At 42.7% G+C, this 18,198-nt stretch overlaps 1 protein-coding gene and 1 long non-coding RNA gene across 3 annotated transcripts in view; one reads left to right on the top strand and one right to left on the bottom strand.

Moving 5' to 3' along the window:
• The window catches only part of LOC138951453 (uncharacterized), a 7,120-nt gene extending 2,455 nt beyond the window's left edge, over positions 1-4,665 (top strand). The window contains exons 4-5 of the mRNA XM_070323053.1: positions 1,208-1,439; positions 4,286-4,665. Coding sequence (XP_070179154.1) covers positions 1,208-1,439; positions 4,286-4,443 — 390 coding nt within the window. The 3' untranslated portion in view covers positions 4,444-4,665. The remainder of the gene's footprint in view (positions 1-1,207; positions 1,440-4,285) is intronic.
• Positions 4,666-5,166: 501 nt separating this feature from the next.
• Positions 5,167-14,327, bottom strand: LOC138950232 (uncharacterized). 2 transcript variants are annotated; one of them, XR_011450566.1, is made up of 6 exons: positions 13,834-14,327; positions 13,251-13,346; positions 12,678-12,772; positions 11,966-12,028; positions 11,532-11,625; positions 5,167-6,909 (listed from the first exon to the last, which is right to left on the bottom strand). It is a non-coding gene; the product is annotated as an uncharacterized lncRNA (long non-coding RNA). The 2 variants fall into 2 exon arrangements; XR_011450567.1 differs by lacking the exon at positions 11,532-11,625.
• Positions 14,328-18,198: the final 3,871 nt, after the last annotated feature.

The raw sequence follows: 18,198 nt of genomic DNA on the forward strand, positions 1-18,198 counted from the left end.
ACGTAAATGTACACACACACATGCAAAGACACACTTGCATACACACACACACACCTAAAGTGTGGATGGTTACCTAAGAGGCGGCACTGGGTGTAGTGCCTTTCTAGTGCACTTGCACTACAACAGCACTGGGTGCAGTACTCGCTCCGGCATCGAAGAATTTTGCACTAAAAAATGCACAAAATTTGACCTATTTCGTCGCCTATAGAGGACGGAAAGAATGTCATTTTGAACATTGTTATGACATTCTTTCCGTCAAAAAAGTAAATTTAACGGTGTCAATTTAACCATAAGGCAACCATCCACACGTGTGGACGGAAAGAATGTCATTTTGAACATTGTTATGACATTCTTTTCGTCAAAAAAGTCAATTTAACGGTGTTAAATGAAGCGACCATCCACACAATTAGGTTGCCATCCAGAGTTTAGGTTGCCATCCACGTGTGGATGGTTGCCTTATGGTGATTTAGGCAACCAAACCTGTGGAAACATGGGTACACACACACACACACACACACACACACACACACACACACACATACACACACAATCACACACACACACGTAAATGCAGACACATACACACACACACATACACGCAAAACCCACCAAGTGGGTTCATAGCCGATAGTGCACTTGGACTACAACGGCACTGCGCGCAGTGTCTTTGTAGTGCGCTTGCACTACAACCGCACTGGCTGCAGTATCCGCTCCGGCATGGACGAATTTGACACTAAAAAAGGCATAAAATTTGACCTATTTCGTAGCCTATAGGGCACGGAATTTTGACGGAAAGAGTGTCATCATCTTGAATATGGCATTCTTTCCGTAAAAAAAAAAAAAAAATATTTTTTGCTAAAACTTGTTTTCTGAGTCGTTTGGAACCTGGTTGTTACGAATCAAGAATAAAACAACTGGGTTCCAAAATGTGGAACCCACTTGTTTTTTTAGCCCCAGTTGGTACTGTGTGAACATATACATAAACCCGGTTGGTGGGTTTTGCATGCTCACACACACACACACACACACACAGAGGCACACACACACACACACACACACACACACATACACACACACACACATACTTACACACACACGCAAACACCCACACAAACACACACACACATACACACACACACACATACACACACACCTTTCAAGGCAGATCTTGCTGAGGAACCAAGCAACTTAAACCAAATCTGTCAAGCTGCAGAAACTCCAGGTAACGAAATTCACCGTCGGCCTGGCTCCCACACTCCAGCCTGCACCACCACCACCACAACAACACCGCCACCACCACCAACAACGACAACGACAGCTACTTCAACACCAGGAACAGCGACAGCGCCGCGCGACAAGAAGAGGTGCAGGGGACGAGGGGCTGGAGCTGGACGTCAAGACTGCCGCTCCCCAAGACACGTCCTCCACCTATTCCGCTGGTCAGCACACCGCCCACTCACACACACTCACACACTTTCATTCTTTTTACATTGAGTCAAGTTTTGACTAAATGTTTTAACATAGAGGGGGAATCGAGACGAGGGTCGTGCTGTGTGTGTGTCTGTGTGTGTGTGTGTGTGTGTGTGTGTCTGTCTGTCTGTCTGTCTGTCTGTCTGTGCGTGTGTGTGTGTAGAGCGATTCAGAGTAAACTACTGGACCGATCTGTATGAAATTTGACATGAGAGTTCCTGGGTATGACATCCCCGGACTTTTGTTCTCATTTTTTCGATAAATATCTGTGATGACGTCATATTCGGCTTTTTGTAAATGTTGAGGCGGCACTGTCACACCCTCATTTTTCAATCAAATTGATTGCAATTTTGGCCAAGCAATCTTCGACAAAGGCCGGACTTCGGTATTGCATTTCAGCTTGGTGGCTTAAAAATTAATTAATGACTTTGGTCATTAAAAATCTGAAAATTGTAAAAAAAATACAAAATTATAAAACGATCCAAATTTACGTTCATCTCATTCTTCATCATTTCCTGATTCCAAAAACATATAAATATGTTATATTTGGATTAAAAACAAGCTCTGAAAATTAAAAATATAAACATTATGATCAAAATTAAATTTTTGAAATCAATTTAAAAACACTTTCATCTTATTCCTTGTCGGTTCCTGATTCCAAAAACATATAGATATGATATGTTTGGATTAAAAACACGCTCAGAAAGTTAAAACGAAGAGAGGTACAGAAAAGCGTGCTATCCTTCTCAGCGCAACAAGACTACCCCGCTCTTCTTGTCAATTTCACTGCCTTTGCCACGAGCGGTGGACTGACGATGCAACGAGTATACGGTCTTGCTGAACAAATGCTTTGCGTTCAGTTTCATTCTGTGAGTTCGACAGCTTGACTAAATATTGTATTTTCGCCTGACGCGACTTGTTCTTTTTCATTGTCATTACTTTATGGCCCCATCGCTGAGAAATTCGGGTCGCTTCCTCCCAGTGGAAAGGTAGCAGCAACGGAGTCGCGCAAATCAAGTGTGTGCGTGTTTAGGTGTACTCAGCCACCTGAACTTACGGCAGAATGGCCGAGGTCTTTAACGTGACACAGCGGTGACACGGGGGTGGAACGTTGATACCTTCTCTGAGTCTTCAGTGTAAATCTAATCCCGTGTCCGTCCCGGCACAGATTCGAACCTGCGACCCCAGGATCAGAAGTCCAGTGCTCTACCAACTGAGCTACCTGGCCTCAAACAGAACGGAACCTGTTTTGAACACGTCTGTAACACGTTTTGAACACGTCTGTAACAAGCTTTGAGCACGTCTGTAACAAGCTTTAAACACGTCTGTAACAAGTTTTGAACACGTCTGTAACAAGTTTTGAACACGTCTGTAACAAGCTTTGAACACGTCTGTAACAAGCTTTAAACACGTCTGTAACAAGTTTTGAACACGTCTGTAACAAGCTTTGAACACGTCTGTAACAAGCTTTGAACACGTCTGTAACAAGCTTTGAACACGTCTGTAACAAGCTTTGAACACGTCTGTAACAAGCTTTAAACACGTCTGTAACAAGTTTTGAACACGTCTGTAACAAGCTTTGAACACGTCTGTAACAAGCTTTGAACACGTCTGTAACAAGTTGTGAACACGTCTGTAACACACTTTGAACACGTCTGTAACAAGCTTTGAACACGTCTGTAACAAGCTTTGAACACGTCTGTAACAAGCTTTGAACACGTCTGTAACAAGCTTTGAACACGTCTGTAACAAGCTTTGAACACGTCTGTAACAAGCTTTGAACACGTCTATAACAAGTTGTGAACACGTATGTAACACGCTTTGAACACGTCTGTAACAAGTTTTGAACACGTCTGTAACAAGCTTTGAACACGTCTGTAACAAGCTTTGAACACGTCTGTAACAAGTTGTGAACACGTCTGTAACAAGCTTTAAACACGTCTGTAACAAGCTTTAAACACGTCTGTAACAAGATTTGAACACGTCTGTAACAAGCTTTAAACACGTCTGTAACACGTTTTGAACACGTCTGTAACAAGCTTTGAGCACGTCTGTAACAAGCTTTAAACACGTCTGTAACAAGTTTTGAACACGTCTGTAACAAGCTTTGAACACGTATGTAGCAAGTTGTGAACACGTCTGTAACAAGCTTTGAACACGTATGTAACAAGTAGTGAACACGTCTGTAACAAGCTTTGAACACGTCTGTAACAAGTTGTGAACACGTCTGTAACACACTTTGAACACGTCTGTAACAAGCTTTGAACACGTCTGTAACAAGTAGTGAACACGTCTGTAACACACTTTGAACACGTCTGTAACAAGCTTTGAACACGTCTGTAACAAGTTGTGAACACGTCTGTAACAAGCTTTGAACACGTCTGTAACAAGTTGTGAACACGTCTGTAACAAGTTTTGAACACGTCTGTAACAAGCTTTGAACACGTCTGTAACAAGTTGTGAACACGTCTGTAACACACTTTGAACACGTCTGTAACAAGCTTTGAACACGTCTGTAACAAGTGTTGGTATTGTTGTGGTAGTCATGATGATAGTGTGATGAACAGCTTCAGCAGATTTGTGTTCGTTATGTTATAGAAGAGACAACCCCTTATTAATCAGGTTCAGTGATATGGCATTTGTGACAGGGATTTTTAATGTATTTGTTGCAATTTATGCGTAATTATAGTTTATAACTGTGCATACCATTTATGTTATTTTAACGAAATTCAAAAATGATTCTGTTATTTTAACCCTTATTGTAAGGGCATGTGGCCTGAGGCAGTTAAAGATGTGTTCTCGGTGTGTGTGTCAGGTGCCATGGCCGGGCTGGGTATCCCTATGGTGATTATTGGCTACGGACTGGCCTTCATCGTCACCTTGCTGACCTACCGCCGCGTCACTGCCAGACACACACTGGACGTCGACAACCCGCTCACCGAGATACGCCCTTCTGCCGCGCAACTCAGCTAGTCCCAAACACACTGGACGTCGACAACTCTAGAAAACTAGTCTTGGGACAGACAGAGATACACCCCTCTGCCGCGCAACTACTCTAGACCGGCACATTATGCTTAGTTATTCTTACGTGTCGTTAGTGTGTGAGGAGAAGAGACTGAAGCCTGTCCTGAACTGAGCGTAGCTGAGCCTTGTGTCAAAGGAAAGTGCAGGGTATCAGGAACACAGTGGTACCAACATCAAGAGTTGCAGAGTCTTAGGAACACAGCGATACCAACATCAAGAGTTGCAGAGTATCAGGAACACAGCGGTACCAACATCAAGATTTGCAGAGTCTCAGGAACACAGCGGTACCAACATCAAAAATTGCAGAGTCTCAGGAACACAGCGGTACCAACATCAAGAGTTGCAGAGCCTCAGGAACACAGCGGTACCAACATCAAGAGTTGCAGAGTCTTAGGAACACAGCGGTACCAACATCAAGAGTTGCAGAGTCTCAGGAACACAGCGGTACCAACATCAAGAGTTGCAGAGTCTCAGGAACACAGCGATACCAACATCAAGAGTTGCAGAGTCTCAGGAACACAGCGGTACCAACATCAAGAGTTGCAGAGTCTCAGGAACACAGCGGTACCAACATCAAGAGTTGCAGAGTCTTAGGAACACAACGGTACCAACATCAAGAGTTGCAGAGTCTTAGGAACACAACGGTACCAACATCAAGAGTTGCATAGTCTTAAGGCTGTTCTTAACCAGACGAACCATTGGTTCGCCGAACTAAGGTTCGCGAACCATGGTTTGTGTCTTAACTGGGTGAACTTGTTCGGCAAACTCAAGGACTAGTTCGTCCAGTTAAGACACGAAACCTGGATCGCCGACAAACGAGGGGAGCTCACTCCGAGTCGACAATAAAAGCAAGTAAGTTATTCCCCTTCCAAAAATGGCTGCCTCCAAGACGAAATCACCGATTGAGTGGTAACTCCGTGCTGGTTGTCGATTTGGGTCTCTCCTTCCCACTTGATCATGGTGCACGAAGCCTGGTAATCTTGAACTTTAGTGTGTTAAATTCATAGCTCAGAATCGAGTGGCATACTTTACTTATTTTAGATCCAAGTACCTGTAATCAAGCCCAAGAACATTTATCATGAAATTAATTGACGGATTAAGCTCCAAACCTAAGCATATTTAATTATTTGGTTGTTTGATCGGCGAAAATGGCGTAGGTTGTCAACCAAGGGACTTCAATTGCACGACAAAGTTGCCTCCCCTGTCCGCTGACACGGATAATTCCTTCTTTGACGCATGTAATTTGTAAACAAAATGCATTCGTACCAGAGTACGCTATGATTCGTACAGTTCATCGGAGTTCATTCCGTGACTTTAAAGGGATCTAAAAGACTTGTTATGATTACAAGTGCAGGTTCTCCAAATTTGGAGGCTTGAATGCCTCTGAATTATGAGCTATGAATTTAACACATTAAAGTTCAAGATTACCCGAAGCCTTCTATGTCATTTACCCTCCTGGGTTAAAGGTTATAAATTGATTCGAGAAAATAACATGACTGGTATGGACTGATCATTGTGTCTACCGTGGAGCCATCGGGGTTCTATGGGAAATGCTACACAAAAAAACTTGCCTGTGAAAAGGGAAAGACGGTGACCAAAAATAAATGATGATAGCGATATTTCTAATTGTGGATCAGCAGAGTCGAGAAGCATACATGATGTTTACCAAAGTGTGTGTGCGTGTCTGTCTGTCCACGTGTGTGTTTGAGCTCTTTTCGGTACAGAATATGAGTTTGGGGATTGAGTGAAGAGGGAGACCTAAAAAAAAAACTACTCGGTATTTTGGTTCTTTTTATCACAATTCAGTCTGTTTTAATTTTCAAGTTATATCAGAAATTTTCTATTTGCACTGATACACTGGAATCCCTTGTGGATGTATTGCTTTAAGGGTCTACAAATAGTACTACTGAACCAAAATCATCCTGTTTCTTTACGTTTTGAGCAATTCAATTGTCTTGTTTTTTTGTTTTTTAAAAATTTGATTCCTCTTCATTCTTCTCAAAAAAAAGCTTTCATTGCGATAAACAAAACATTACTGGATAGACATTTTCTTGGAGAACGTCTGTATTAGCAAGCATTTAAAGTAGGAGGACGATATGGAACGTACGATAAAAGGATGTGCTTTAGCTTTCTGTCTCATCATTTATAAATGTTGCCCTTCAATCACACACACACACACACTTTTGATCCAGCTCCAACCATATTTCATAAGGCTTTATTCAGGGTTGTCTCTTGTTCTTAAACATCCGATTTCTAAGCATTCTGTGCTGAGAATATGAACATGAACCGATATGAACATCAATATCAGCCGCCTTTTTATTATGAAATAATGTTCATTTGTGTTCCAAACACTTCCGAAGAATACTTGTTGGTGTGTCTTCAGTCGCCCTGACATCATCACAACTCGACCCTGTCCTGCAAAAATACAAATATATATGTTCTGCGCGAACTTAGAATCCGGTTTCATTCTAGAATGGACCGGGTCCAGGTTGGAATTCTAACCCTGCGCAAGTACAGGGGTGCCATTCTAGAATGAAACCCTTGAATAAAGGGGGCCGTAATGTTTGTAGGTAAGACAGAGTTGTCTTCCCTTGAATTATCTCCACCTGCACCTTCCCTTTGATAAAATGGGGCTGATTTGTCTACCCCTGAAAAAAATCCTTTGGCGATCTTGCGATGTCATGTCATGTCAAGAAAGTTGATACTCCTGAGTACGCAATAAACAAAGGCAGACCATAGCAAGGGGGACTACCAGGGCGGTATTGTTTGCAGGGCAGTTGTTTTTGTGATGAGAGCCGGTTGCGGCCGCTTGCAATGTCAGCGCTGTCTCCCTCTCGGAAATGTCCGGTTTTTTGACAATTTTTTTGACAGACAGACAGACAGACGGTCAGACCGACTAACCGACAGACAGACCAACAGAAGGACAGAGTGAGTTATAGAGCTGTTGTCACAGGTTTTAAAAAAAGTTGACATTATATCTTCACAATTCAGAAGACCAACTTCATGTATATATGAATAAGATTAAAAGTTACAAGCGAGATCGGCAAAACACTGCCAGTCCGGAAATTTCCGTTCGTAGCGATCAGTGCTGAGTGTCTCTCAAAATCGTAATCACTTTCAGAACATCACAATCCCAATTCACGATGTCTTTGAGTAAAGTGTAAAAAACCCGAAAAAAACCTCCAACCAAACACACAAAAAACAAAAACAAACAGAAAATCCACATTTGTGGCTTTGGCTGTGTGATAGTCTAACTGAAATGACTATTCCAACTTGGACCCAAATTCCAACCTTGCGCACGGCCGATTCTAGAATGGACCAGCAACAAGGGTTTCATTCTAGAATGGCACCCCTGTACTTGCGCAGGGTTAGAATTCCAACCTGGACCCGGTCCATTCTAGAATGAAACCGGATTCTAAGTTCGCGCAGAACACATATACAGGGTGACACCCAAACATTCAACCCAAACAAATGCTTATTTCTTTAACATCTGTTGACCGAATTAGTTATCTTTCTTTTTTTTTGGTCCCTGTCCTGTCCTGTCTTGTCTTGTCATGCCTTGTCTTGTCATCCCTCTATTGGCCTACTGGCAACCTTTTCCTAACTTGTCTTGTCTTGCCATGTCTTGTCTTGTCTTGTATTGTATATACATTTAGCATACATTTGGGTAAAGGTTTGCGAACAGGTAAGGGGTGTAAGAGACAGAGACAGAGAGAGAGAGATGGTGGTGGTCTATGTTACATTACACAGGTCAACACAGTTGCAAGTTCATAGGTTAAAGGCTGCCCTTTTCGTAGCGTTCATTAATTAATTCCTATTGTTTACATGTGCCAATAATGTTATAAAACTGTACCTAAGGGGATATAATAACGATTGGCTGTAGCTTTCAAAAACAGAAAACATTATTTCAGTATTGCAAAGTGGTGTTGATAGTGTCGAATGTAAACAGAACAGTCTCAAAGTGAAAGTGGATGTTTTCCGGAAATTGCGAAGTTAACAAGAATACAGAAAGCGCGCTTTCCTGCCTAGCACAACCCGCTACCGCGCTAATCTGGCGTGTCAATATCACTACGTTTTGCACGTGGAAGGTGAGCGATTTCCTTCACGCGGGGATTGACGAAGCTGTACTGTCTGTGTTGACGGTCTAAAAATAGCCCAAGCCCTGGAGAACTGTTTCTAAAGATAGCAATAAACTTTATAAAGAATTGATTATTTCTTGTAATTGGTAAGGACTTCAAACCTAAAACTTTGCAGGAAGCTTAATTTATACATCCCCGCAACGATGGGAAAAGCCCTGGAAGTAAGTAAACTAATTAAATAGGACTTTGTCAGCCTTTAAATGAGGGGTTATTGTGTATAGTGAGGAAATAATTTTCTGATGTATTTTTAATTCATTATTGGTGTTTTATGCAAAACGTACGGTCAATATTGAAAGTTTAAAAAAGGTACTGCCCTCACATTAATACGAAGGCGGGATCACAGCTGGATAAGACAAGGTACGGCAATTTCGACCCGGAGGTCTCTTTCAGGGCGCACAGAGGATGAGACAACACAGGAGAAAAAAAAAACCCACAGATAATAGCACACGGAAGGAACGATTACAGCAGTTATAATTAAATTACTTTGTGGGTCAGGGTTTTTTAGGAGTACAGGGGAAACCCCTTTTAAGACCTTAAAAAATGTGAGAAAATCAAGTCTTAAAATGGAAGGGGTCTAAAAATGGGGGTAATTTACAGGTTATGAACAGAACATCTTCTTCTTCTTCAGCGTTCCAGAAATTCTGGTGACGTGTGAGCTCGTTTGCCCATTTGGGTTCCCCACACTATACTCTGAGAGCATAGTCAGCTTCACTCCGCTTTCGTTGAGTAGGCATGCTGGGTATTTTCGTGTTTCCATAACCCACCGAACTCCGACATGGTTTACAGGATCTTTTCCGTGCGCACTTGGTCTTGTGCTTGCGTGTACACACGAAGGGGATTAAGTCACTAAGCAGGTCTGCACATAAGTTGACCTGGGAGATCGGAAAAATCTCCACTCTTAACCCACCAGGCGGCAGCGACCGGGATTCGAACTCACGACCTCCCGATTAGGAGGCTGACGTCTTACCACTGCGCGCCACTTCACCCGTCACAGAACATCTAAAGAAGCAAGATCTTAAAAAGGAGGAAGTCTGAAATGAATGGGTCTGAAAGGGGGGTTCCACTGTGGAAAAGTACCTGTCAGTTTACCTGTATGTATTAGGACCGGGTGGCCGAGTGGTAACGCACTTGCGCTCGGAAGCGAGAGGTTGCGAGTTCGACCCTGGGTCAGGGCGTTAGCAATTTTCTCCCCCCTTTCCTAACCTAGGTGGTGGGTTCAAGTGCTAGTCTTTCGGATGAGACGAAAAACCGAGGTCCCTTCCGTGTACACTACATTGGGGTGTGCACGTTAAAGATCCCACGATTGACAAAAGGGTCTTTCCTGAGAAAATTGTATAGGCATAGATAAAAATGTCCACCAAAATACCCGTGTGACTTGGAATAATAGGCCGTGAAAAGTAGGATACATCATACAGGGCCGGACCCAGGGGGGGGTTCCAGGGGTTCCGGAACCCCACCCCTGGAAAAAGCATGTACCTTGCTTTGAGTGTTTGTTTTTTTTAAATAAATTTTGTGTGTGTCTCTAACAAATTTTATTCAATGTGAAATCCGATGAGAAAAAGGTACTCCCCCCCCCCCCCCCCCCCCACCAACTCACACTGACAGGCCTTAACCCTCAAAACAAGGCCCAGAATGCACCAGATTGCACAGATTTTAACCGTTTTTCAAAAATTTTCCGGGGGGGCCCCCGGACCCCCCAAGTTCACGCGCCTGCTTTGCAGGCGCGCGCTTGTGGCTTAGCCACTTCGCTGATTTGCCCCCCCAAAAAAGGAGGACCCCCCCCCCCCTTACAACTCATTTGGTCCGGCCCTGGGATATGCACCGAAATGGCTGCGATCTGCTGGCCGATGTGAATGCGTGATGTATTGTGTAAAAAAATTCCATCTCACACGGCATAAATAAATCCCTGCGCCTTGAATATGTGCGCGATATAAATTGCATAAAAATTAAAAAAATTAAAAAAATTAAAATCCCTGCGCTTAGAACTGTACCCACGGAATACTTGCAATATAAGCCTCATATTGATTGATTGAATAAGACCACCCCTGACATGCGGCAGATACCAATTATCTACAAGTGCTTTGTGTGAACAGTAAAAAAAATTGTTTTCCTTTTTGCGAATTCATTTCATTAAACACAACAACAACAAAATTCATCAAATTCCAGCTGAGCAGAACGGCTTTCACAATTATCACTGGGCCTTTAAAGGCATGTTCCTCACCATATTACCCAGCATATCAGACACCACATGTTTGACTAGGTTTTTACATGGGAACAACAAGACTATACAGGATGGTAAAAAAACCTCCCTATTTTCTTTTTAATCACATTTTTGACTGCGAAAAAAAAAGAGATCAAAAAGGAAATATGGCGCTTTTTTTTAGACACCCCTTTTTACGTCCAGCTTCTTTTGGTGGAGATTCAAGTTACAGACACATGTGAAATTCATTAAGCAAAAAGGTTCCCACTATGCACTGCCACAGAACACAACCAGGTTATTAATGTGCGGTACAGTGTATAATTATGTTTAAGTAAAAGGATGCCCTTCTTTTGTTTAATTGGAGCATCTATGATGTCTGACATTTTGGTTCTAACGGTAAGGAACGTATGTTTAGGCTCTAATAAGGACAGTTTGTCTTGTCAAAAGCCTCATGCATATTCCTTCCTCCCCATGCAAGACTTTCTTTTATTTGAATATCTGCCTTTATAGTACAAAAATCAAATAAAAAGGTCGCACTCTGCGCATAGCGACAAAAATTGCAATTTTACCAAGAAAACCTCACACTCTTTATGTGGAGAAAGACCCTGACTGTTGCAGTATGTTATGCATTTGAAAACATCTGAAATTGTGTACTTGAATTCTACAGTTTGATCAGTTCTGTGTGTTTAAAAAGTTACCTTGATCATTCTGACATGCTCTTGCTCAAATCACATCCCAGACAATATTGTAGACTCCATTGATAGACGCTGTGGTGCATGGGAGAACTGCATTCTGAGGAAACGAAAAAAATATACACTGAGGAAGAACAGTCACAACAACATTTGCAGCAGCAACAGGCTATATAATTTTATTCAAAGAACACTTAAATAAGGTAAAATGAAAATCAGTGTTGTGTCAGTAAATTTGATTTGGGGGAGATGGAAGGATTGGGGTGGGGGTTTAGAGGCGGGGATAGAAGGATAGCTGGGAACCGGGGAAGGTGGGGTGGCTAACACAGTTTGATCATGTAATGACTGGTACAATGTTTAATATATCTAAAAAGGCAGCAACTCTGTAATGCATTATGTGAACCAACTTCTCCATAAACTAAATAAAGATCAGTAAAAGTTACCTCTTTCATTCTGGAATCTTTTTGGTCCCATCACAGCTCAGACGCAGACTCAATGGACAGATACTGTAATGATGAAAATAACACCAGCAATTTAAGGGAGAACAAGAATTATGCAGAGAGGAAAAACAGTAATGAGTAAGAACAACAGCAGCAGCAGCAGCAGACTCAATACTCTTACTCTACATAACACTCTCACTGAATGACTGATTCAGTAACTAAATCCCAGTGAAGTGCAAGTGATCAAAATTACTTATGTAAAAACAGAGAAATAGAGAGAGAGAGAGAGAGAGAGAGAGAGAGAGAGAGAGAGAGAGAGAGAGAGAGACAGAGAGAGACAGAGAGAGAGACAGACAGACACAGACAGACAGACAGACAGACAGGTAGAGACAATGCGAATGTGTGTGTGTGTGTGTGTGTGTGTGTGTACATGGGAAATGCAGTGCCATTGAAAACAAACACTTGCTTCATTTAAATATCAACAGTTATACAACATAAGAGGCACTAAAAAAGTTGTACATGAAAATAAATGTTGCTCTTGAATGGAAAAAGAGCAGGGGGAGAGGGTCGATGTTGCTTGCACTTGCAGATAATTATGCACTAACATCCAGCTGTTTTTCTGGGTGTACTGTAACCCTGTAATGTTTAAGCAGAAATGTTTGTGGATCACGTTATGCTTCTGCTTTTAGATCAGTTTGAGTATTTGCAATATTACCTGGATCATTGCGGCATCCTCTTGATCACATCACATTTGAGACTTTGACCTATATAGACTCCATGGGCAGACGCTGAAGTTATTACAAGGGCATTCTGAAAAATGACAATACAAAATTTATGCAGAGATGTAGAACTTTACATTACACTTACAGAAGCAACAACCAGAGAGCTGATTTATACAGGTAGAGAGAGAGAGAAAGAGAAGAAGAAGTAAAAGAAAAAAGAGAGCATAGAAAGAGAGAGGGGGTGGGGGATGGGGCAAAGGGAGTGTGTAATGTGACGTGAGGAAGGGGAAGAGCAATGGAAAATGAAACTCTCAGTACTTTTAATTTATATTAACAGTTATGGAACTATTTGAGCACTCCCCATAACCACAAACAAGGTACAGACGGCAACATATGTTGCACGGAAGGGTGGGGGTAGTTGGACTGGAGAGTGTTGTTATGGGTTTAGGGTGGAGCTGGGGCGGAGTGTGTATGTAACTTGATAATAATAAGCATGATCAGTTAGTGCTAACAACTATCTTGATCTTCACAGACATAAATTGCACAATGATTTCACCACCATGTACCTTTATTTTTGCCCTTGAGTTAGGTGGAAGACAATGTTGAGTGGTGAACGCAAGTTGTATTGATCACTGGGTCATCCTGCGGTCCGGGCCATTGATCTGCACATTGCACCAGCACAAACAAACACAATGTTATGATCTCAATCAGCCTGCATGGTCAATCATGAATCTAAGAACACAAACACTGTCCAGATCTAATTGAATACGAGATCATCATTACTTGGGAAATTCAATGAAAATCTAGCAGTCAACGAAGCAGATAGATCTGTCCTTGCGATTGTTGTTGCAAGCAGATAAATGTGTGAACTTCCTTATCTCAACGTTATCATTCAACATATTGATATTTTGCCTGATGGATGTTGTGCCGATGAGATAAACAAACAATCAAAATCAAAGTCATAAACTTTTGAAGAAAAAAATTAAACAAATTGAGCAGAAAGAATCTAGCTTACTGCTGTGCTGATTTCGACAAAATCAATGCGTTTACATGCCGAAGTCATTCCTGCTTTTATTCATATCATACTAGATGATCCTAATGCACAACAATACGAAAACGAGCTCAGCGAAATGAGTAACACTGCCTCACCTGCACTAACACAATGCTGCAGAAGCGAAGGTCGTCTACGACTGGAAATTTCGAAGTCGAACAGCGGCGTTTTTTCACTCTCAGCGGTTGTCTTGCTCGGAAAAGTGAAAAGCTTAACTTGAAATCGAACGGAAGTCACCATTCTACCTTTTCGTTCAAGCGTTGTTTTTATACAATCTCAGAAAATGTAATTTTGACTTGGGTGATTTCGTCCGCCATTGAGATTCAGTTTTTCAATAATTTGTCTTCCTCCTTGGCAGAAGAGTCAAAGGTTCGGCCCGATCTTCAAGGTTCCCAAGACATGACTTGCAAACCCCGAACCTAGTTCGCCGAACCTCCCAAACCTAGTTCGAAAACTCAGGTTCGTCTGGTTAAGAACCAAGACAAGTTCGCCGAACCAGTCTTGAGGTTCGCCGAACCCCACGAACCTAGTTCGCGAACCAAAGGTTCGTCTGGTTAAGAACAGCCTTTAGGAACACAGCGATACCAACATCAAGAGTTGCAGAGTCTCAGGAACACAGCGGTACCAACATCAAGAGTTGCAGAGTCTCAGGAACACAGCGGTACCAACATCAAGAGTTGCAGAGTCTCAGGAACACAACGGTACCAACATCAAGAGTTGCAGAGTCTTAAGAACACAACGGTACCAACATCAAGAGTTGCAGAGTCTTAGGAACACAACGGTACCAACATCAAGAGTTGCAGAGTCTTAGGAACACAACGGTACCAAACTCAAGAGTACTGTTCAAGACACAAAGATGCACTAGACAATTGAAAACTGTGATGTTCGTACGTATTAGTTGACTTTACCTCCACCTGAAGAGATTCGTCCTGCCATTGACAAGCAGTTCATTTCGTTTCTTGTACTTTTCTTGGATTGTACCATTGCTGGGAAATTCGGGTCTCTTGTGTGTGTGTGTGTGTGTGTGTGTGTGTGTGTGTGTGTGTGTGTGTGTGTGTGTGTGTGTGTGTGTGTGTGTGTGTGTGTGTGTGTGTGTGTGTGTGTGTGTGTGTGTGTGTGTGTGTGTGTGTGTGTGTGTGTGTGTGTGTGTGTGTGTGTGTGTGTGATAGACAGACAGACAGACAGATAAACAGACAAACATCATTTATTTATTTTTGTATTGTAATGTTTAATTTTGTTTTAGCCATGCGCATCATTGTGGGGCTTTTAATTTATCAACATGTATCGCGCATTACATACAGCATTGATAGTTATCCCAACTATGATATGATTTGTAGATAAAACTCCTAAACTAGGTTTCTTGTTCTAAATATCAACATGTTTTCGGTGTACATAGCTGGCAGTCAAGACAGAACGGACACACAATATCGGAACTGACTGACAGGCAAGACAGAACAAACACACAATATCGGAACTGAATGAATACTCTTGGAGAGACAGAGCCCATCGCAACAGTCGTCCGTTGGCAGTTTTGGACTGTCGTAAGTACGTCAACGGTCTGTGATCAGTCTCAACAAAGAAATGTGAGCCAAACAAATAGCGATGGAATTTGTCAACTGCCCACACCAACGCTAGGCACTCTCTCTCCACAGTAGAGTATCTGGTTTCTCTTTCCAGCAGTTTCCTGCTGGCATACAGAACTGGATGAAGGACGTCGTCATCATCAGGCTGCATCAGGGCTGCTCCAATCCCCGTGGAGGATGCATCCGACCGCACTGTGAACGGCCTGGAAAAGTCTGGCAATCTCACCAGTGGTTCAGACGACAAAATTTCTTTGACCCTGTCAAAAGCCATCTGACACTCTTTTGACCAACGAACTTTGTTTGGTTGGTTCTTCTTTGTGAGTTCTACCAGGGGGGACACAATAGACGCGAAGCTTGGGACATAGCGCCTATAGAAACTGATGAGCCCTACCAATGACCGGACTTGTTTCTTTGTGGTTGGGACAGAGACATTCAAGATTTTGGACACTTTGGAGGGAACTGGACGCATGCTACCCTCCCCAACTATGTGACCCAAAAACTCAATAGAGTCAAACCCTGCCTCTACTTTCGACGGTCTCACAGTCAACCCATGTTTTCCCAGTTCTGTCAACAGTCCGTCAAGTGCCTCTAGATGCTCACACCAGTCTTCTGTGGCTACAAGTACGTCATCAAAGAAATGAACAGATTTGAACCTATCCAGATCCAACATCTTCATCATCCTCGCGAAAGTACTTGGTGCTGTACTCATTCCGAACGGCATCTTCTTGAACTGATATAGACCTTGAGGGGTACGAAAAGCCGTTTTTGCTCGATCAGACTCTGCCATCGGAATTTGCCAATAGCCCTTAGCCAGATCAATCTTCGTGAAATGCTGCCTGCCCTGCAATGAAGCAAACAGAACTTCCGGATCCGGTATTGGCTCAGCGTCAAACTCCGTAATCTTATTGAGGTGTCTGAAATCGATGCAAAAACGAGTACTTCCGTCCTTCTTCTTGACTAGAACAATAGGAGACGAGAACGGAGAAATAGACGGCTCTATTACGTCTAGATCTAACATCTTTTTCACTTCTTCTTCAACCACTTTCTGAGACTCAAATGGTAACGGATACTGTTTCACATTGACCACAGCACCTTCAGGAATCCTCACCATATGCTGCACTAGGTCACAAGTACCAGGCAAATCCGTCATTTTGTCCTGATGCTTCTGAAACACCGCCTGCACTTTTTGTTTTGCCTGCATAGACAAGTCAGGACTATAGACCACATCATCTACATTCTCAGTCTGAACTGTGGGAACTGACTGTAGTTTGACTTTCTGAATGTCTACCTCCTCTACTGCACTGGACCCACTGATCACTCCCAATGTGGCAACAACTGGGTTCTGACCAACAAACGACACCACACAACCAGACGACTCTTCCGATTTTCCTTGGCCAACTTTCTCGAACAGGTCATGCAACGTTTTGTCATCCCTTTGCATTTTGGACAGTTTCTCAGCATTGATATCAAGTTGGGGAACTTTAGCGGTCAACAGCGGTCTAAAAGGACGTTCTTCTCTAGCTTTTTGACCTCTTGTCTGGACTGCGCTAGTAACCTCGACACATCCAAATGTACATCCCTGTATTCTACCCAAAATGACGTCACATACTGGATTGTCGATCACACATGCCTCAACACTTCCAGAAAAGTATGGTGTATCCAGACTCACCATCGCAATGGGTAACCGAACCAAATCCCCACTGAACTGTCTACACACCTGTACCTTCCCAGTAAACTGATCATCTCTCACTAGGGACTTCCTGACCCCAACCGTGGAACACCCACTATCCAACATGACCGTGACCTCACTACCATTTAAGGTACCTTCACATGTCTGAATAGACTCGGGAAGTTCATCACTACCTGAAAATCCTACTGACGCCACAGACTGCTCGTCTTCACTACAGCTGGACTCCTCAACAGTGACAACGGATACTGAAGCAGTATGCATTTTTTTGGGACAATCTGCCAACTTGTGCGAAGTATCTTGACACCACCAACACTTCCTCTGATAGTTCTGACCACCTCTACCTCTACCAGCTTGACTAGCACCTCTGCCACCCTTATTATCAGGAGAGCTTTGTTCTGTCGGTGGGTTTGTGTCAGCCTGACTATTCTTCTTAGAAAACCTGTGACCACCTCGACCACCTGAATGACCTCCTCTCCCACTTGGAAGACCGACATTAGCCAACAGAGGATCACTAGAACCTTTTGCTGCTAGGTTTTGACTAGGATGTGCTTCCCTGTATCTTTCAGCTGCGTCTATCATGGTTTGAGCGGTAGTATGCTTGTCTTCTTTCAGAAAAGTAACCAGAGACGACGCACAACTAGACAGAATCTGCTCTCTGAGCACCAAGTCACAGAGCAAAGCGAAATCTGTGCCAACTCCAGCCATATCTGTCCATCTAGTAAAAAATCTTCTCATGCGGGAGAAAAAGACATGCATGGTTTCACCTGATTCAGGTTTGCATGAGCGAAACTGCGTTCTGAAACCCTCTTCAGTACATTTGAATCTCTTCAACAAATGCGCTGACAGTTTGGCATAGTCATTAGTATCTTCTACTGGTAACTCTTGAAAATAATTCAGAGCACGACCTCTGAGTAGAGTAGGCAAAATCAAAGCCTTCTCATCATTTGACCACTTCAAGCTAGCTGCGTGCTTATCGAAGCGATACAGATAACTCTCAATGTCATCTGATTTATCATCAAAATAGGGAATCTTGGGACGATTGGCCAACTTATTCTTGCTTGCTTTTTCAACCAACTCGTCTGCTCGCAACTTTGCCTCCCTGTTCGCCTTTTCTTCTTCAATATCGAGACGACGATTTTCAATCTTAGCTTGTTCAGCTAACTCTCTCTCTTTAATCTTAGCTTGTTCAG

The sequence above is a fragment of the Littorina saxatilis genome, linkage group LG16 (genome assembly GCF_037325665.1).
Source record: "Littorina saxatilis isolate snail1 linkage group LG16, US_GU_Lsax_2.0, whole genome shotgun sequence".
NCBI classification, from domain to species: domain Eukaryota; kingdom Metazoa; phylum Mollusca; class Gastropoda; order Littorinimorpha; family Littorinidae; genus Littorina; species Littorina saxatilis.